Source organism: Micrasema longulum, unplaced genomic scaffold, assembly GCF_059751315.1.
Source record: "Micrasema longulum isolate JH-2025_06_02 unplaced genomic scaffold, ASM5975131v1 h1tg000654l, whole genome shotgun sequence".
In the NCBI taxonomy this organism is placed as follows: Eukaryota; Metazoa; Arthropoda; class Insecta; order Trichoptera; family Brachycentridae; genus Micrasema; species Micrasema longulum.
In genome coordinates, this window is record NW_028277850.1 from 155,853 (window position 1) to 174,315 (window position 18,463).

The 18,463-nt window shown below is 32.0% G+C and overlaps 2 protein-coding genes across 2 annotated transcripts; one reads left to right on the forward strand and one right to left on the reverse strand.

Annotated features, from left to right (window-relative positions):
* Positions 1–8,981: 8,981 nt before the first annotated feature.
* Positions 8,982–16,798, reverse strand: pen-2 (presenilin enhancer, gamma-secretase subunit). Its single transcript, XM_088229261.1, has 3 exons — positions 16,646–16,798; positions 16,448–16,552; positions 8,982–12,858 (listed from the first exon to the last, which is right to left on the reverse strand). Exons 1-3 carry the CDS (start codon positions 16,704–16,706, stop codon positions 12,719–12,721), a joined length of 306 nt encoding a protein of 101 aa, XP_088085387.1. The 5' UTR covers positions 16,707–16,798; the 3' UTR covers positions 8,982–12,718.
* On the forward strand, positions 9,223–9,661 carry LOC148279879 (uncharacterized). The gene has a single exon (XM_088229260.1). It carries the CDS (start codon positions 9,223–9,225, stop codon positions 9,616–9,618), a length of 396 nt encoding a protein of 131 aa, XP_088085386.1. The 3' UTR covers positions 9,619–9,661.
* Positions 16,799–18,463: the final 1,665 nt, after the last annotated feature.

An 18,463-nucleotide genomic window follows, 5' to 3' on the forward strand; every position in this document is an offset into this window, starting at 1 on the left:
TGTTGATTTATATGTCAAGCACTGTATAAAAAAATAAATAATTAACACACCAGATATGAATGATTTTTCGTGTGTCAATATAAATCACTCCTTAGATGTTACTACAAAGTTATGTCGTCACTTTTGCTGACTACTGTCATTCTAATCGAGCTAAATTTTAAGGACTATAATTATTGTCGTGCGCGCTGCCTCAATTCTGCATCTGACTTCAGTTTTTGGGTTGAGATGTTTATAAGTAAGAATTTTCCCTAAACCTCTCTTATTCTACCACTATTATTTGGCATAATTTTATACCAGGTTTATAAGTAAAACCCTGTTCAATATTGAAGCATCAGTTTAAAGCTGTTAACGATAATATTAATAACCAAAAGTTGCGACTCGCATTTTAGAAAGTCCTTAATTGATATGCCAACAATCCCAGTTTGATAATATTTATAGCTAATATGGAATGTGATATGTTTAAAGATATGACTTGTAACTGGTGGCTTTGAATTTGGTGCGGAGTGTATGAATGAATGTACATACTATTATTAAATTAATATTTTATATTCCAAATGAAATCTATTTTTATGTAAAATTATACGGTCTCATGTTTGAATTTGTATCAGCCATCTGACGGCATTAAATTTTTTCTAAAAACATACTGTAGAATTTATATATTTACAACCAAAATATCCCCTTTAAATAATTCATGAAATTTTAAATTTATTTACTTTCGTACCTGAAAGTGGAAAAGAAATGAAAAAGTGTCGATTTTGTTTTGTAATTATCGGTGTAGGATGGTGTAATGCTGGTGGAAGCATGGGAGCTCCTACCCCATTCGGAGATTGAGAGACGAAAACGACATTGTCTGTTGATGTGTATTTATTACATGTTGAATAAACAGAGTGGCTGTGTAAATGTTTTACTTGAGTAACTGAGTATCTGCTTAAGTACTGTTTTCCATATCTTTTATTTCCTAGTGGGGAATTGAGGTCGTGTACTATTTCCCTGGCTGTCAGCAGTTTTGATATTTTGATACAGAAAATGTATGATTCAATTTCTGCATTGTCCTTGAGACGATAGTAGGTCAGGTGACAGAGGGCATTGGTTTCCGGGTGAGTCCTACACTGGTATCTCTAAATCTCTTCTTGTTCGGTTGTAATACAAGCAAAAAATTACCGTTAAAAATTGCTAGCACGAATTCAAACATTTTTTAAACTTAGCTGTAAAAATGTCTTTTAATCAAAATATGAACAAACTTTAATGAGATGTTAAAAAACCACAACACGATAATCTGTTCTCATTAAAAAATTTCTACCTTACATTTTTTTGCTGGTTATCAGAAAGTGACAAAGGGGTATTTTCACCTTTTTTTAATAGGCAAAAAATACAATGGTAACTATCGGATATTTTTTTACACGGGTTTAAAATACGCATATTTTGAATTACCTAAAACGAGACGTTTCGCGCCCTATGGGACAAACGGCATGTATTACATTACCACTCCATACTTGTACGCAATGCTAGAAGCGCACTCACTCGGTGGGCGTGACATGTCAGATCACAATAACATGACGCCAACTGCGAGCCGTTTTGTATGTCCTCATTTTTAAATCAAAAAATTATGAACGAAACTTGTTATATCATTAGAACTGCAAAAATCGGTTTTAAATATTTCAAATTTTTTAAATGTTGTTTTCGATTTGTGAAAATGCCCTTTTTCCATTTTGCTTTCTAACCTCAATGTAATATTTTCTGTAAACTTTAAATGGTTGTGAAGTAAGAATGTTCGGCTTGTAAAAATTAATTAAAATATTATAAATCAATGCCAAAATATATGTGTCTATAACAGCTAGAGATGCTAGGTAATAAGTACACTTACATACTGAAGATCTGTTGTAAATTCAGGACATATTCGTCTCTTGGTCAAGAAAATCGGTACACCAGTGCCATAGCAAAATTAAGTTGATTAAGCATCGTGTAATATTTTTGTACGAGGGCCATGAAATCAGCTGACAAGGTATTCTGTGGGTAAATATAGTAATAAGTATAGTAAAGTATTTACATAAAAAAATTATGTACGCTAAGAAAAATATGTAAAGTTTACTACAAACTATTATTTCTATGTGTAATACTTGGACACGGATAATCATACCTAAATCTGCGTCTAAAAAGGCCAATGTTTGATTTCATTTTATTCTTATCAACATTTTGCAGAGTGTTGATGTCAATAAAAAATATGCATACTAACCTTTCCCTCACTAAGCATCCAAAAATTACACATGATCCGAACGGGGGGACCAAACGACCAAGCGCCTACTTGCATATGGCGTCAGGAGAATACAACGTTGGAGGTGTTTATGACCGTGCAATAATTTATTCATGTTTTCGCGTACACATTCGTGTATTTTATTCATTTTTGTTAGTTTGCCAAATGCTTATCTTTATTCCGTGCCTCATGTCTGAGGATGGTGATTACGCATGGCTCGTCTGTGGACAGTCTCCCTCCATCTGGAACGGTCTTGTGCTCTTTTATATGCTTATATACATAAAGTTAAATCAACCATTGTATTATTTACGTCTTTTTTGTTTTAATATTTTTAAAAAAAAACAACTTATTCAAAATTTAAAAACAAAAACAGGAAAATGCTTCTTTCACAAAATATACGGCAAATAGCTTTAATAATACTCGAGTTATGGAATTAAAATCGGTCTATGGGGGATTCGAATCCCCCCCCTTCGCTCTGGCTAGGTTAAAAAAATATTCTACATACCTTCATATGCGGTAGTGTTTTTTTTATTAAAATATAATACAGTCAAACTTGGTTATTACGAGGAAGAAAGGACCGACTGAATTTGCTCGTTATAAGCATTACTCGTTATACCAGAGAAATATTTTTTTAATTCAATCCCCATTGCATACTATTGAAAATTATAATAAATGCTTACAAACATACCACTTTCTAAATTTCAAATTCAGATAAATAAACATTTTGTATTTTTTCTCAATGTTGACAATGTGATAAGAACAGAGAAAACTTCACACAAACTTCAACATATTTCGCGCCACGTTTTATTTTACAAATAATTGCCACTTTTTTGCAAATTGTAACATTTCAGCTTGTCACTAGATGTTCACAATTCAAGGTTAGGTTTTAACTTTCTGAAATCACCTACTCGTAATGTACATTATGCATTGACCATAGAACAGAAATAAAAAACATTGTAAAAACCCACGAAACGAAGATGTCATTCATAAACTATCAAATAAGTTGTAAATTGTAATGAGGTGTCGAGCCTGTGCTTACTGAGTTCACAAAGCTTGAATTTTTTACACGCAATTTCAACCATATGCGTGATACTTTGTCAATGTTGCCGGCTTTCGCCTGTTTCCACACCAATTAGGTACTCAAACACTTACATTGTATCATAAACGTGCATCGATTCCAACGCCCAGCGGCATTGGTAATAAGTAAGTCCTCCATTTGGGTTTTATTAGATTGGTTCTTTTTTCAAAAATGGTGTTTTTAATCAAATGAAGAGTTTTTGACCAACTGTTGACAGTATTTTTGTTATATCTTTTTCTTATAAACTTCTCAGAAGCTCGTATAAAAGTGAATAAATGTATAGAGAAACCACAAACTAAAATGACAACTAATGTTTCCTCAATATATCCGAGATCTCGCTAATTCCGTGATCGTTATAACCAAGTTCTACTGTATCTTCAAACAGTTATTATATGTTACAAAAAATTACTTTGCCGTAATGTTGTGAATTAGGACATTGGTCCTTTTAGACCCAAGCCACATAAATATGGGTAAAAATGCCTTTGCTTTAGGCACGAATAAGTCTTTCCAGCATGTTAACTTTGAAAAATATATATATGCTAAAACTAATAATATGAAGAATTATAAAGCCAACAAATATATATTTATATGTGTGCGTGTATTTTTTCTATCGTTTACAATTAAAACTTGGTTAATTTTTATTGATTTTGCCGTGCGCGATTTTCACAAAAATTTGTATGGATTATTATTTTCTGCCAAATGAAAATATAGTCATGAAAAATTTAGCCTGAGATGAACATAGGAGCCGGACGGACGTCGCGTCGCTTGAGGTATAGTAACTCACGTGTGGTTCTGGCCTACTTCCTCTCCTGCACTAGATTTTTCCCCACTTGTTAATTATTTTTAAAAATTTAACAAATCAATACGCTGGTACAGTGTACCGATGCAGTGCCCTATGCATTATTCACTTTGTGACTATGTATGGATGATCGCATTCAGAAGAGACAAATATGTCAACATATAATAAATTTAAAATATTTAGTCACCTATAGTACAATTTTTCTAAGAACAGTCGCCTGACTTTTACTTCGGGATGTGCTGACTCCCAAATTGAACCCACTTTATGTCAATTTCTGTACTGTTATTCCAATTGTATTATTTCTATGAGCTAGACTTATTTAATTATGAATGTCAAAAAAAGGAAATTTTGAGATGGAACATTTTAAGTTTTCAAACCTCTAACAAACTTGTAAATATAAAGGAACCTGCTTGATGTCTATTCTGTTTTTTATCATCTAAATGGTTTTATTCATATTCAATTATTGCTTTATTTCCAGTATTTGACTGTATGCATTTTTTTTCTTTTCACGTATCTTGATGTCAAATTTTATTAAAGTCGGGTTGTGGTCCCGTGGCTAGTGTCTCGGACTCACAGACCAAAGGTCCGTGGTTCGAATTCCACTCTACCCCAACTTGATTCCATTTTCTAATAGTGAGTTATTTACAACTCGTTGAGAATGGCCCTCAAAATTAAATATTTGGGTAAATCATAAGAACGCAAATATTTCTTTTAAAATAAAAAAAAAAAAAAAAAAAAACAGTAAACATTTAAACTGCCGGCAGGTGCCATTATTTGTTGAAATGCCATCTACTACGCACATGAAACATTTCTTTTTTATTATAAAGAAAAAGTAAAAGAATAAAATTACTTCAATAAATCAAAAAAGTTTATTCAATGTTGCAATGAAAATGTTCACATCACTAACTAAAGTCTTTAGTATGGAATGGATTATTTCTAAATTTTAAATCAACAAATAAAATATGCCATGGTCGCTTAGATGTCAGAAAGTTCTTAGAAAAACCGTATTGTAGAAATCAGAAAGTTCAGAGGTTTTCGTTATTTTCATTTTCATTATTTAAAAAAAAAATTTTTTTTTAGTTGATTTTTATGTTTTTAAAGAGCACCACATGTATGAAAACATGTTAAACATAGATTCCTGGAAACTGGAAATTTATCACAACCTCAGAGTAATAATGTGCTAGCTATAGAGGGGCCCTATTGTTATTTTGCATAGAATAGAAGGAAACCGTTACATATTTTTGGTTAGCGACAACTTCACTCTGCTGGCGGACATTTTTTTTTATTTGACAATAGACGCGTAACGGCCGCTTTCATCGATGTGCTTGACTTTGTAAATAACTTGGATATTTACTCGTTACAGTAAATAAAAATCGACAATGTTGAATTGCAGTATGTTTGGTTGCAGCAGTAGGAGCCAAAGCTGTACATATTTAAAATTAATTACAATGCAAATTAATATCAATTCGGCAATTCTTGGCCCCGAGTACGGCCCATTGTTTTGCTGCGAACTGTAGCTAACTTAATAGTCATAGAATGGTTTTTCTACGTTTGGGCTCCTCTATAGCATGCGCATTATTACTCTGAGATCAAAACACATAATTGACTGGCTATGCCAAACCGCTGTTGACCAGAACCTAGAGCATTTTAAAGTAGTTCATTTTTATCAAAATATATTTTTTATTGTCTTTTTCATACGTTTTGGAGAAATTTTGCGGTACGATAAATGCTCTAATTTTTACCGACTATAAGAAAACATTATTTATATGCAATTTCCCATACCACTGAACTTTTCGCATTGTTACATTTATTAGTATTTTCAAATGTATATATATTTAAAGTTTTTTTCACAATATAGTGAGGGGTTTTTTTTTTAAATTTGTAGTAAAATTATCGACAAATTTAATGTTACCTGTACAAAATATCTTTTGTATTTATGAATAACATGTTTTTTTATCTAGAATAGTTTCCACTTTTCTTGAACTGGCTGGCCGAACAGTTCACAAAAAGAATATTTATTTTTTAAGACTTGTTAATATTTGTATAATTAGCTTTTAGCATTTGTTGCACAGAATGTTACAAAATTTTCTTATTTCTTCTAAGGGGCAGCTGTTAATTTAAGTTTTTAACAATGAAAAAATGTAATTTTTATGATCAATAAAATATTTTCTTGTTATTTAATTATTGGGTTTTATTTTATGCATTTATTTTTCTTGTTCACACTGTTTAGGGTGATTTGGATCATTACTTAAATGCTAATTATTTCCCATTATGGATTATTAATAATTTATTTTAAAAAAACGAAAAACTATAGATATCAAATTGGAGTCTATCAATTTCAGTGTCAAAATACGACGTTTTTTGTCAAAAAATACCAACTCATACTTGTAATACAAACAAATTTATAAAATAAAAATAAGTGCTTGATGTGTAAAATTGGAAGGACATATTCCTAGCAGCTTTACTAGATACAAAAATACCTATTCTAAAAATGCATATATATAAATATATTATGAAGATCGTCAGTATACTGGTGAAACCCTCTAAATAATGAAATTTGAGAAAACAAGTTATAAATGCAGTTGTATAAAATCGGGTTGTGGTCCTGTGGCTAGTGACATGGAATCACGGATCAGATGCCTGAGGTTTGCACCCTGCTCTACCAAAACTCGAATCCTGTATTCTAATAGTGAGTTATTTACAACTTGTTGAAAATGGCCCCCAAAATTTAAATATTTCATAAATCATAAGAACGCAAAAGCTTCTTTTAAAAAAAAAACATTTTTTTGAGCTTAATCAACTAACCCCTCTGAGGTTTAGTTTCAAGTGTCCTGGTGAAAACCCACTCATTTACTAGATAATTTTTTTCCACCCCTACTAGTTCTCGAAGGAAGTTGTCCATTTGGGAAAAAAAGGAGTGAGCGTTGGGTTCGGAGGGAGGTTTTTTTTACCTTGACTTTTTCTGCGCTGTTTTTTTAAAGGATGATGACGGGAAGGTTGAGCAATCGTGGCTTTTCTGAACATTATTGCTGCTTCTACGTACGATATGCTTTTTTCAGCTATCGTATGTTTAATATTTTGTTGCCTATTTAGATCAGGGCATAGCTTGCTGGTGGCAGAGTGGTTATAGGAACAATGAAGGCATTTTATATCCACCACTGCTATCGTGCAGGACTCGCATTGTGTGAGGATCTGCAGACGGTCTTTGTACGCCCATATTTACAGCATTTAAAACACTGGATAGTAGGGAACACATTGAGTTCTATAGGGAGGGACACATTAAATAGGTATATGGATATATGGGAGGGCAGAGATTCAAGTCGAATACGTCGCCATTACTCGATCTGTAGTTTGGTTGTCGAGCCTTGAGCACCTTTTCTAAATCCATTCTCATCCGAGGTACCTCTACCTCGGGATTCTCCACAATATCCTGTTTGGACCAGTGCGAAGGGATGCCTTTGGTGACACCCTGTTAGGTTCCTTGGAAAGTCGGAATAAATACATTGTAATTAGCCTTTTTGGCTATCTCAGTACTTTGGTTACATGTACAATGAATGGTGCGCGATCCATTCCATTATACATACGGGATTGAACTTTGGTGGGTGTGGTGGTAGATGTGGTAGTAGGTGGTAATGCGTTTGGGACCTGGGAGGTACCAGGGATTGCAGGAGATGGAGGTCGAGAGGTTGATCGTTTGTGTGAGAGGGAGTAGTCTGAGTCGGAACTCGATTTCCTCGGTTTCTTTGATTTGGCCTTTACTGGCGGGGTCTGGAACTGAATCCATAGTGCCTCAGGAAGAATCAGATTGAGTTGTGGATCCATCCAGTGGTTTCTCTTTATCATCCATGATTTAAAAAATATTACAAAAAAATAAATTATAATTATAATATAACCAACGGAGGTGGGGTTTTCTGGAGGGAGATGACATGAACTGCGATTGTGGAGAAGTGCAGGATGATCCTTATCTGCTGCGGTGCCCACAAACCGCAGTTAACTTGTGATGAAAATGATTCGAGGATGGCGAGGAGGACTGACAAGGCGATATCTGTCGTTGCACACTGAAATACTAAAGTGGCAAGGTCTAAAGTCCGGATCCGATAAGTAAGTAATTATATTTACAAATGTGGAAAAAAAGTTTTGTTACCTGGACTCTGGATCTGGTTCAGGACAATTGGAATAAAAGAATCTAAAACAAACTGATTCTACTATAGACTCTTAAAAGTAAACAAATATTATATCAACCCATTGTTTTTTTAACAAATTAGTATGTTATTTTCACTTTTAAATATAGGAAACACAGTTATAATTTTCTTCGACAAACAAAATCAAATGCCGCCAATGTAAGTCATAGACAATCCCACAAATTATACTCCGACAATCCTCCAAAATATGTTGAAATAACTTTTGTTGTGAGTGATTTTTCTCGGTATATTCAATAACGCATTTAGAGGTTTTTACCAGTATACCCACGGAATGTAATAATGAAAATAATATGAATATACCTACAATAAAAATAAATCATTTGCAAAAATCAAATATTACAAAAACGTAATAAAAAAAAACACTTTGTAGGTATAATATGCGTGCATTATATGAATTATTGAGAAATTTACAAAAAAAAAAATTTTAAACGTTTATTATGGTGGATTATCAACTTTTATTTGTATAAATAACTCGCGTATTTTCTAATTGAATTCTAGAATGCCGATTTCATGAAATTTAAAAAAATAACATTAATTCAAATATACCCCCAAAATTTGTAAAGCGTGACACCAACGTTTACAGAGAAAATCATTTTTGTCTTTGGTATGAATACTATGAATTTGTAAATTTGGCTACGATATTTTATTTTTGACAACCTGTCGGTTGACGTTTGAAAATTGAAAGTTCAGATTATGAGCATTTGAAATTTGAACATTTATTTCAAATATCAAAAAATGTTTTAAGTTTTAACTGCAGTTTTTTATTGCTCTATACAGTAAATAATCATTTAAAAGTCTAAACACAGTGTCATAATTCATCGGACGTGTGTATAAGAGGGTTTATCGTTGTTTATTCGTTGAAAATCAGAGTATTTTGTATTCTGAGTTCACGATGTTTGCTCGCCTGAGAAGTCACGCCGAGACGATTGAGGGCGCAATCCAAGAATTGGAGAGGAGTCTCGACATGAAGACAAAGTTAATATTTTCGATAGCTAATTCCGAAGTATCAGACAGCTCCGTGGAGTATATGAATAACATGATTGCGGAGTTGGAAGAAATGGACGCGTCGCTGTCGAAAACGGTTTCCGAAGCAAAACATATAAATTCCAACAGCCGGAACGAAGTAGACCACACGGAGCAGGAGGTCCACGCCATGAACGACCAGCTCAATGCAATAGAGAACCATTTGACAGACTTTGGATTCGTGAAAAACGGTGACGCTAGTGAAAATGGCTCCGCAAACCACGACGGTGATCAATCGTCTAATTTGTTGGATGATACTTATTAATTGTCCTAGATTTCTTCTTGAATAAACTGTTTTTATTATTGTTTTCCTTTCTCTTATTATTTACTAGCTTTTTACCTGCGGTTTCACTCGCGTGGAATACTACGTAGAACTCTAATAAGAGAGAAAATAATTTATTTTTTTAATTGTCTTTTAACAATAATTTTCCTGGTGAAACCCTCAGTCATTCTCACTTTGTGTGAACTGCTACTCATGTCACCATTTTATTTCTAACAGTTATTTTTTGTTAGATTACACACTTTCTATCGTAACTATCCTTCAGAATGTTCTACTTCAGTACCTTTAAAGAATGATTTCAGTAAATAATAGCCCTACAAAGTACATTTTTTTTGTATTAATACAAAAGCTAAGTCTAGCGTGGTTTTTAAAGTTACTCAGAAACTAAGGAATTGGCTTTTTAAGTTGAAAGTTCAAGTCTGACCCGCTCGGGCTTAAATTCTGCATTTTAGGTCAAAACTTTTGTAGATTTCATTAATGTTACAAAGCTGATTATTTTATGCGTGAAAGTAAAATAAAAAAAGAATAACAAAAAAAAAACCTTCCAGAAATAAAAACTGATCCAGTTGAAAATTTTTAAAAACCCATTGAAAAAATCATAACTTAAAAACAATGCAAAATCGCAAAACATATATGGGGGTGATTCGGATACTAAATTCTAGGATCAACTATCACATGCACTCGCCTATCCCTGGGCTCCACAGATATGGTTATCAGTATGAGGACAAGGCTGATATATTTAGGTGGACTTGATAGTTATAAAACGACTCTGATTTCTTTTTTTCTCTTATGATATAATTCTTAAACCTTTCTTTGTTTAAAAATGTTTTTCTTTATTGCATTTTTATACTTATGCATATATTTTGTTAATATTTATGGTTGCTTATGTGTACTTGTCACTATTGTTATAGTTATGGAATTTTATAATTTTTTGCTAATTTTTTTTTTCCATATTAATGTTTAATTTATGTCAATTTATGCCGTTTATGTAAAAATAAATATGCACCAATATTTCACCTTTGGACGTCACTTCTCCGGCCATCCTGTATATAAGTTTGGGGTTTTTCAAGCAGATGTGAAGGTCTACATAATTTAAATTAGACTATTATGAGTTTGGAGTTTTTTAAGCTGATGTAAAGAACTGTCGAGTGTGGGAAGCCATTTCTTGGTTCATTCATGCATACTGTCCATGTCTTGCAGCATGTATTCAGTAAAAAAGTTTTTTTTATTTGGAGAATTGAATAAAGAACATCTTTTTTATTCAATATCGTATTCAAAACAAATACAGATTTTCACAATTTTGGCCGAAGTTGTTTTTTGTTTTAATGAGTTTTAAACCAATTATGTAAGTTTTTCACACATTCTGGCAAAAGGATTGCACCAATAGCCAAACAGTTTAAACAGATTTGCTAGAATAAGTAATAAGACCTACGTAATTGGTTAAAAACACATTAACATGAGGATGAACTAGAAATACACATAGCCAATTAAAGGGAACGATGTGTTGATTTTTTACCAAAAAAAATCTTCATCTTCGTGTAGATCTGTCATGGCAGAAAGCTGCTTCTTTTGGGAAGTTGAGATCCAACTGCTCCTCCATCCTTTGGGTGGTCTTCTAAGAAGATGATGATAATGTGGAATTTCCTTAGCAGCAGTAGAAGGAGTTCTGGAGTTTCCCATTCTGTTTACATCTATTTAGAATCAGTTTCTTGCTCTGCTCCATCGCAATCTCCGAAGCTACAGGTTTGTCTTATTTCTTCATTGCGGCTTCGATCTTAAAGCGTACTCCCTTAGAGTTTTCATTTCCGATGCTCTAAACAGATTATTCGAGCTAAAAAATCTTAATAAAATAAATAAAACAACTTTGTTTTTAACCACTCATTTTTTTTTTCCACCGACTGGTTTCAAAGCAAACAAGCTTCTTCGTCAAGGTTTACGTAACTAATGAATTAATTCCTATTTTATTTTTATCATGTTCACTAAATACTACACGTGGACCCATTAAAAAAAGTTTTTTTTTTCCCTTACAAGGGTGGTAATTTGATATCAATATTTTCGAAGCTAGACATGAGAGGACTAAAAGAAATATTGTTATTTGGTTATTAATTATTTTTTTCTTATTATGAATCGCTTTTTTAATTTCAAAGTTGTCTAATTTTAATATTTTATTTTCAACATGAAGTACTTTTAATCCAGTGTCTTTATAGAAAGCCTTTCTACACAACTAATAATATAGGAACATTGTTAAAAAATCACAAAGACAAAGTCCATAGATATAATAAATCTGGGATATACCAATTAAATTGTAATTATTGGGATTCAATCTACATTGGAAAAACCATAAGAAACTTTAATATTAGAGTAAAAGAACACTTAAGATGCTTAAATAATAATAATTTTTCAGAATTTGCATATCATCTGATTGACTGACTTTGTCTTTGTGATTTTTCAACAATGTTCCTATATTATTAGTTGTGTAGAAAGGCTTTCTATAAAGACACTGGATTAAAAGTACTTCATGTTGAAAATAAAATACTAAAATAAGACAACTTAGAAATCTTAGAAATTAAGAAAACGATTCAAATTAAGAAAAAAATAATTAATAAACAATATTTCTTTTAGTCCTCTCCTGTCTAGCTTCGAAAATATTGATATCAAATTACCACCCTTGTAAGGAAAAAGACTTGATTGATTGGGTCCACGTGTATTATTTAGTGAACATGATAAAAATAAAATAGGAATTAATTCATTAGTTACGTAAACCTTGACGAAGAATCTTGTTTGCTTTGAAACCGTTCGGTGGAAAAAAAAAAAAAAAATTGTGGTTAAAAACAAAGTTGTTTTATTTATTTTATTATAATGAATAACCACAAAGTTAGTGCTTCAAATATAAATTTAAATAAAAAAAAAACTTATTTAATTTAATGAATGCACAGAGCCGGTTTCAAAACCGACTTTGAAAGCGCAATGATGATATATAGAACTAATTTGCTTATAAAACATAAATAACCGACACTTTTAAAATTTAGAAAATTAAATTATATTATGTAAAAATTATATTATTGAATATTAAATAAGAATAAGGCTAGGCTCTGCCGACGGGAATTATGAAGCTGATTTCATCTCCGAAGCTGCCCCACGATGCTCGATTGATCTGGTAGATGGACACCCACGCAGCGATTATTCCCGCCCACACTAGAGCTCCGATTGCAGACCAGATCACATCTAAACATACAAATTACAAATCTTCATCTTGGTGGTAGAAATAATTGAAACGCAACCATAGTTTTGTGAAAGACAACTCAAGTTGACTTGTTAACAAAGATTCATCATCATAACTATTCCCCTTTCAGCTCACAATAGTGCAAAGGGCACCGCATCGGTAAACCAAATGCAGCGTAGCAAGAATATCTGTTACAAGAAGGTAAGGTGAGCAGTCTTACACTTCAGGTGCCAATCCAGGAACAATAAAATATTGCAGTTCAAAAATCTTGTAAAATCACAATCACTCAAATGTAATTAATGGTCTTATTTCTTTTATTTTTTTATTTTATTTTATTAACATAAACGGCAAATCTGCCTTTTACAAATATTTATAATATTAACATATTTGGCTTTTTTTTTTTTTTTTCCAAAAACATGAATATTAAAAACAAGATTTAAAAATAAAAAAAATCACACCAAAAATTTTGCAAGATTTATATTTTAAAAAATAACCTAAAAATTATACGGCATATTCAGTAGAAAGTTTAAATAATAAAACATTCTACAGTAAAACAACAAGAAAATCATAAGTACTGTTTCACACAGCTAGGCAAAGTGAACAAAAAATTGTATATGAAATGCATGAATAAATAAATATGATTACCATTCACCATCTTTGAAAGTTCAAAAGGTTTGTTCTATAGGAACAATACCCTACACTAAATATATCAGATACGTGGGAATAACTATTGCTGAGTTCATGAAGTCTATTTAATACTGTATTACAAGTATACACTGTCCGTGAATTGTTGCTACAAAACGGTGGCACCTGTCTAGTCATTCTTCCAGGCACCCTGAAGTTGATGAGAGATAACAGTTCAGGGCAATCCCATATTGAATTTACAATTTATAATTCTTAAGCAAAAAACAGTTTGGAAAACAAATTGGAATTTTTTTTCTTAATAAGTTTCATACATGCTAACTTTGAAACTAAACCTCGGAGGATATAGCGGGTTTTATCAGTTGATGACATTTTGACAGTTGGGACTGCCCAAATCTATTAGCACTCGTTTACTTCAAGGTACCTGGACCTGGACGAATGACTCGTAAAGTACCTCCGTTTTGTTGCAACAATTCGCAAACGGTGCACTCGTATAATGCTATTCTGAATTGACTGTATGTACTCGGAAATAACTATTCTGACATTGCTGATATTTTCAACATAAAGTGTAGTCTATATGATGGTGAACGATAACTTACATTTTTAGAAAAAAAAATTGCGTTCTTGATGATTTACCCAGATATTTAATTTTGAGGGCCATTTTTAACGAGTTGTAAATAACTCACTATTAGATAATGGAATCAAGTTGGGGTAGAGTGGAATTCGAACCACAGACCTTTGGTTTGTGAGTCCGAGACACTAGCCACAGGATCACAACCCGATTTAAATTCATTTGTTAGGCTATAGGGTATATTTTTTTACCTGTAATATATATTTTAAATTTTATTTTGCATTCTGTTTACTTATTTTTCTACTTTTTGTGAATATAAATTAATTAGTTTTTGGATTGTTATTTTTAAGATTAAAACTAAAACATTTTTTCTCTTTCTTCTTCTTTGCAGTCTCAATCCTGGGGATTGGTTTGCAGCAAAGTCCTACATCTCGTCCTCCATTGGTTTCTATTTTCTGCAGTCCTCTTCAGCTCGACATAAGAGGCGCAGTTAAAATCTTCGCACACTTGCTCCAAATATTCCCGTCGGGGGCGCCCTCTATAATTTGTCCCCTCAGACATTCCCTCTATGATGTCATGCAGGAGACCCTTATGGCGCATAATGTGGCCGATTCATCGGGCTTGCCTCTCTGAGATGGTTTTGATTAAGTGCCTACCTTCTTCGATTCTGTTGAGAACCTTGTCATTAGTGATGTGGTCTCTCCAGCAAATTCCTAATATTTTTCTGTGGCACCACATCTCGAAGGCCTCTAGTCTTTTTTTTTCTCTTTCGTAAGGCACCATGTCTCACAACCGTACATCAATATGCTCCATACATATGTCTTAGCAAGTTGCTCGCGGAGTTTGAGTTTGATATTATTTGACTCAAAAATCTTTGATTTTTTGTTAAACGCAAGCCTCGCTTGATGTATGCGGCAGTCGAATTCTCTTTTTGTTCTCCCATCCCAGGTGATCCTGCTTCCAAGGTACACAAACTCTTTCGCGTTTTATAGTGTAATTATATTTTGTAATTTATTAATTTTCAACAATATTTTTAGTTTGTGCAAATTTTATGCAGACTGTTACATAGTTAGTCACACTGTTACACAGTGTGTAAAGTGGCAACTTAAACCAGCCAATGACAGGTCATAAGCCCTGTAGATGCCTCGACTTAGGTAATAACCTTTTCTAAAATGTACTTCATCTCTATTGTAATATGTTAATTATTTATTTTTGTTCAATGTTATGATTGAAGATATACATGTTCTTTTTTTTTAAAACCTTTTTCTGACTTTTTGATTTTAATATGCTATTTCATATGATTTATTTCTTGCGCAATATTTTACCGTGTACATTGTATGAAACCACTGTGTTATAATGTATATATAAACTATATTTGTTTTTTTTGTCGTTTAATAATAATAATAATAATAATGTTTGGATAATTTATATAGCGCCATTTTTGTGAAAATCACCTCAAGGGCGCTGTACAATAAATAAATATCCCAACACGTCTTGCAGCTGCAGAGCGCATGGACGGTTGGGATGCTAGTTTCTCGTCTTCAATTATGATATATTACAATTATGATATATATGAGCTAGATAACAGAACGTCTTGCAGCTACAGAGCGCATGGACAATAAGAAATCTAGCCCCTATTTACATTTTTATTTTTTGAATTTTTATTTGACAATGAAGTTTAGAGTTTAAGTGATATTTTAAAAACGAAATAAAAAGCAAATTTATAAAATTAGACGGTTGAAATTCTAGACCCCATTTTCTAAATTTTGATAGTTGATAACATTTACATAATATGATAAAAATAATATGATAGCTAACATCACAAAAAGTCTTGCAGCCTCAAAACGCATGGACAAACGGAATTTCAACAACATAAGAATGATTTTAAAAAGTTAATAAAAAATAATTTTAAGAAACGCAATAATAATACATTGAGCAAAGAACTAGTAAGTATGGCAATTAAGTGAACATGTAACAGCACAAAAAGTAAAATATAAAAAAGTAAACAAAGATAGCATTCCTTAACTTATTATTTATCTACTTTATATTATTTATAGTGTTTATTTTTGCATACTATCTATTCTTTGTATGGCACTGCGCGCCGCGTATTAATAAATAAGTGAAACTCGAAAATTGACATAGAACCCGATTTTTTACTTTTTCTCTCTAATTTCGTCATTTGGAGAGTTTTATCCGTATGCAGACTATACGTACATGCTTTCTTAAACCTGTTAAACGGAACTTAATTTCTGGATAAACTTGTAAAAAGACTTAAATGTAGGACACGGGAAAAATGATACCTGAAAACAGGATGGCCAGTAAAAAATACAGGACAGTTAGCCACCCCAATATTACACCTTACACCCCAACTTACTTACATTTTTTAATCTGCTTTTGTTCATCGTACTCTGGTTTTTTGAATCCCTCAGAGAAGAACCAACATGCGTTTACGGCCCACACGAAAGGAAGGAATATGAATCCGACTGTAAAAAACATGATACAAAAATTGCATGAAATGTAGAGATTAAAATACGCACAAAATATATTAGTGAAACATATCAAGTACAACCACAAACCTCTGAAGTAAAATCTACATAAGTGTAACTTTTGATCATTGGACACTCTGTTTAAATCCATTTCGATAAAATGTTTATTATATTTTTGAGTTGAATGCTAGAAATTGACAATACTTTGATGACACATATTTTGACAGTTCGGAACTTCATGGAAAATAATAATTTTATTATTTCCATAGAGTTCAAAGTGACTACTTGTAATAAATGCGCGGGGCACATTGATCCAAAATTATAATTTCCTACTCCTCATCTAATGGTGCATAGAGCACTGCATTTATACACTTATTTTATCTTATTTTGATATTTTTTGCTACACGAAAAGAAGAAATCCAGTATTACGCTTTAGGTGCTAGTGGAGAAATTGTAAACTGTTGCTGTGTAAAAATGCAATATTTCGTGTTAACCCTATGGAAAATTGAATAGTTTATTGGATATAAAAATGTTTTCTTACGTGTGGTAAAAATTAAAGCATTAAATTGTATCCCCTCGGGGGATAACATAACATTATAACACAGTGGCTTCATACTTATTATTTTTGAGATACATGTAACTCAAAAATGGAAACTACTACTTAGAAACATCACGTGAATACTGAACCAACCAATTATAGCGTTATTATAATTTTCCGGGTAGCCATCTTTTTTAAAGTTTAGTGTGTTTTTGACAGCTAAAGGATTTTATTTTTAAATGGCTGCACAACTCAGCGATGGCAACTCGTGACATCATGGGCGGAGTAATTTCAAAGTTACAAAATCATGGCTTAGTTTTGATAGTTTATAAATAAATATATATATTTTTTTAAATAAAAAACACTATTTCCTCATTGACAAGGCAAAAGGTTATTGTTTTTCAATTTACTGGCTTTGTTTTTTTAGTATGAAATTTAGGTCATTTTCTGTTTCACTGTCAGCAATTTAATTTAAGTGCTAGATAATTAGTAATTTGGATGTTCTAATTATTTATTGTTTAAATGCAGAAAATGAATGATTCACCTTTTGCACTGTCCTTAGGACGATAGTAGGTCGGATGACAGTGGACATTGGTTTCCAATTGGGTTAGATGCTTTAAATCACTGTTTACATTTTCACATGTGAAGTCACCCTTTCCGCCCAGTTTTACAAATTGGATTTTTTCAAGTGGGCGATCACTAGATTGGTTAATAGTGACAACATAGGTAGGTGTATTAAGTTTTTATATATTTTGGAGAAGTTTCGCTTACAATTGAGGACCGTTTTAATAAAGCGAAATATCTATAAAACGATTTTTTTCAGGAGAAGGTTTTTTCATGTTAAAAATAAAACTATTACGATTTTAAATAAAATAAAAATTAGATTTTATAGATATATAAAACCCTTCCACAAGTACTAAAAATCAACAATGTAGAATCAGTAAAATTATTTATAAAAATGTTCTAAATTCATGAATTTCCACAAAAAATAAATATCTGCATATTTTTGTGATCGGAATGTATGGAAAATTTATTTATGTTGGGAATTAAATAAGTTTGCTTTTGCATGAAATCATTAATGAAATGAAATCAATGAAATCATTAAATTCATTAAACTGATTTTTTTGGAATTATATGTCTACTGACATATCTAAGTACCTATGTAAATATACACATTTAGGTATATACCTCCTATATATTGTTTACATACGTAATAGCACAAATAAAGTGATAACAAAATATATTAAAAATTAATATTTTTTTAGTATTATTATTATACTTCTTTTTTCTTGACCAAAATCATGTTTTGTTTGTGGTTTTTTTTCGATTTAAAAAAACTTAACACCCCAAAAAAATATGTGGATATTTTG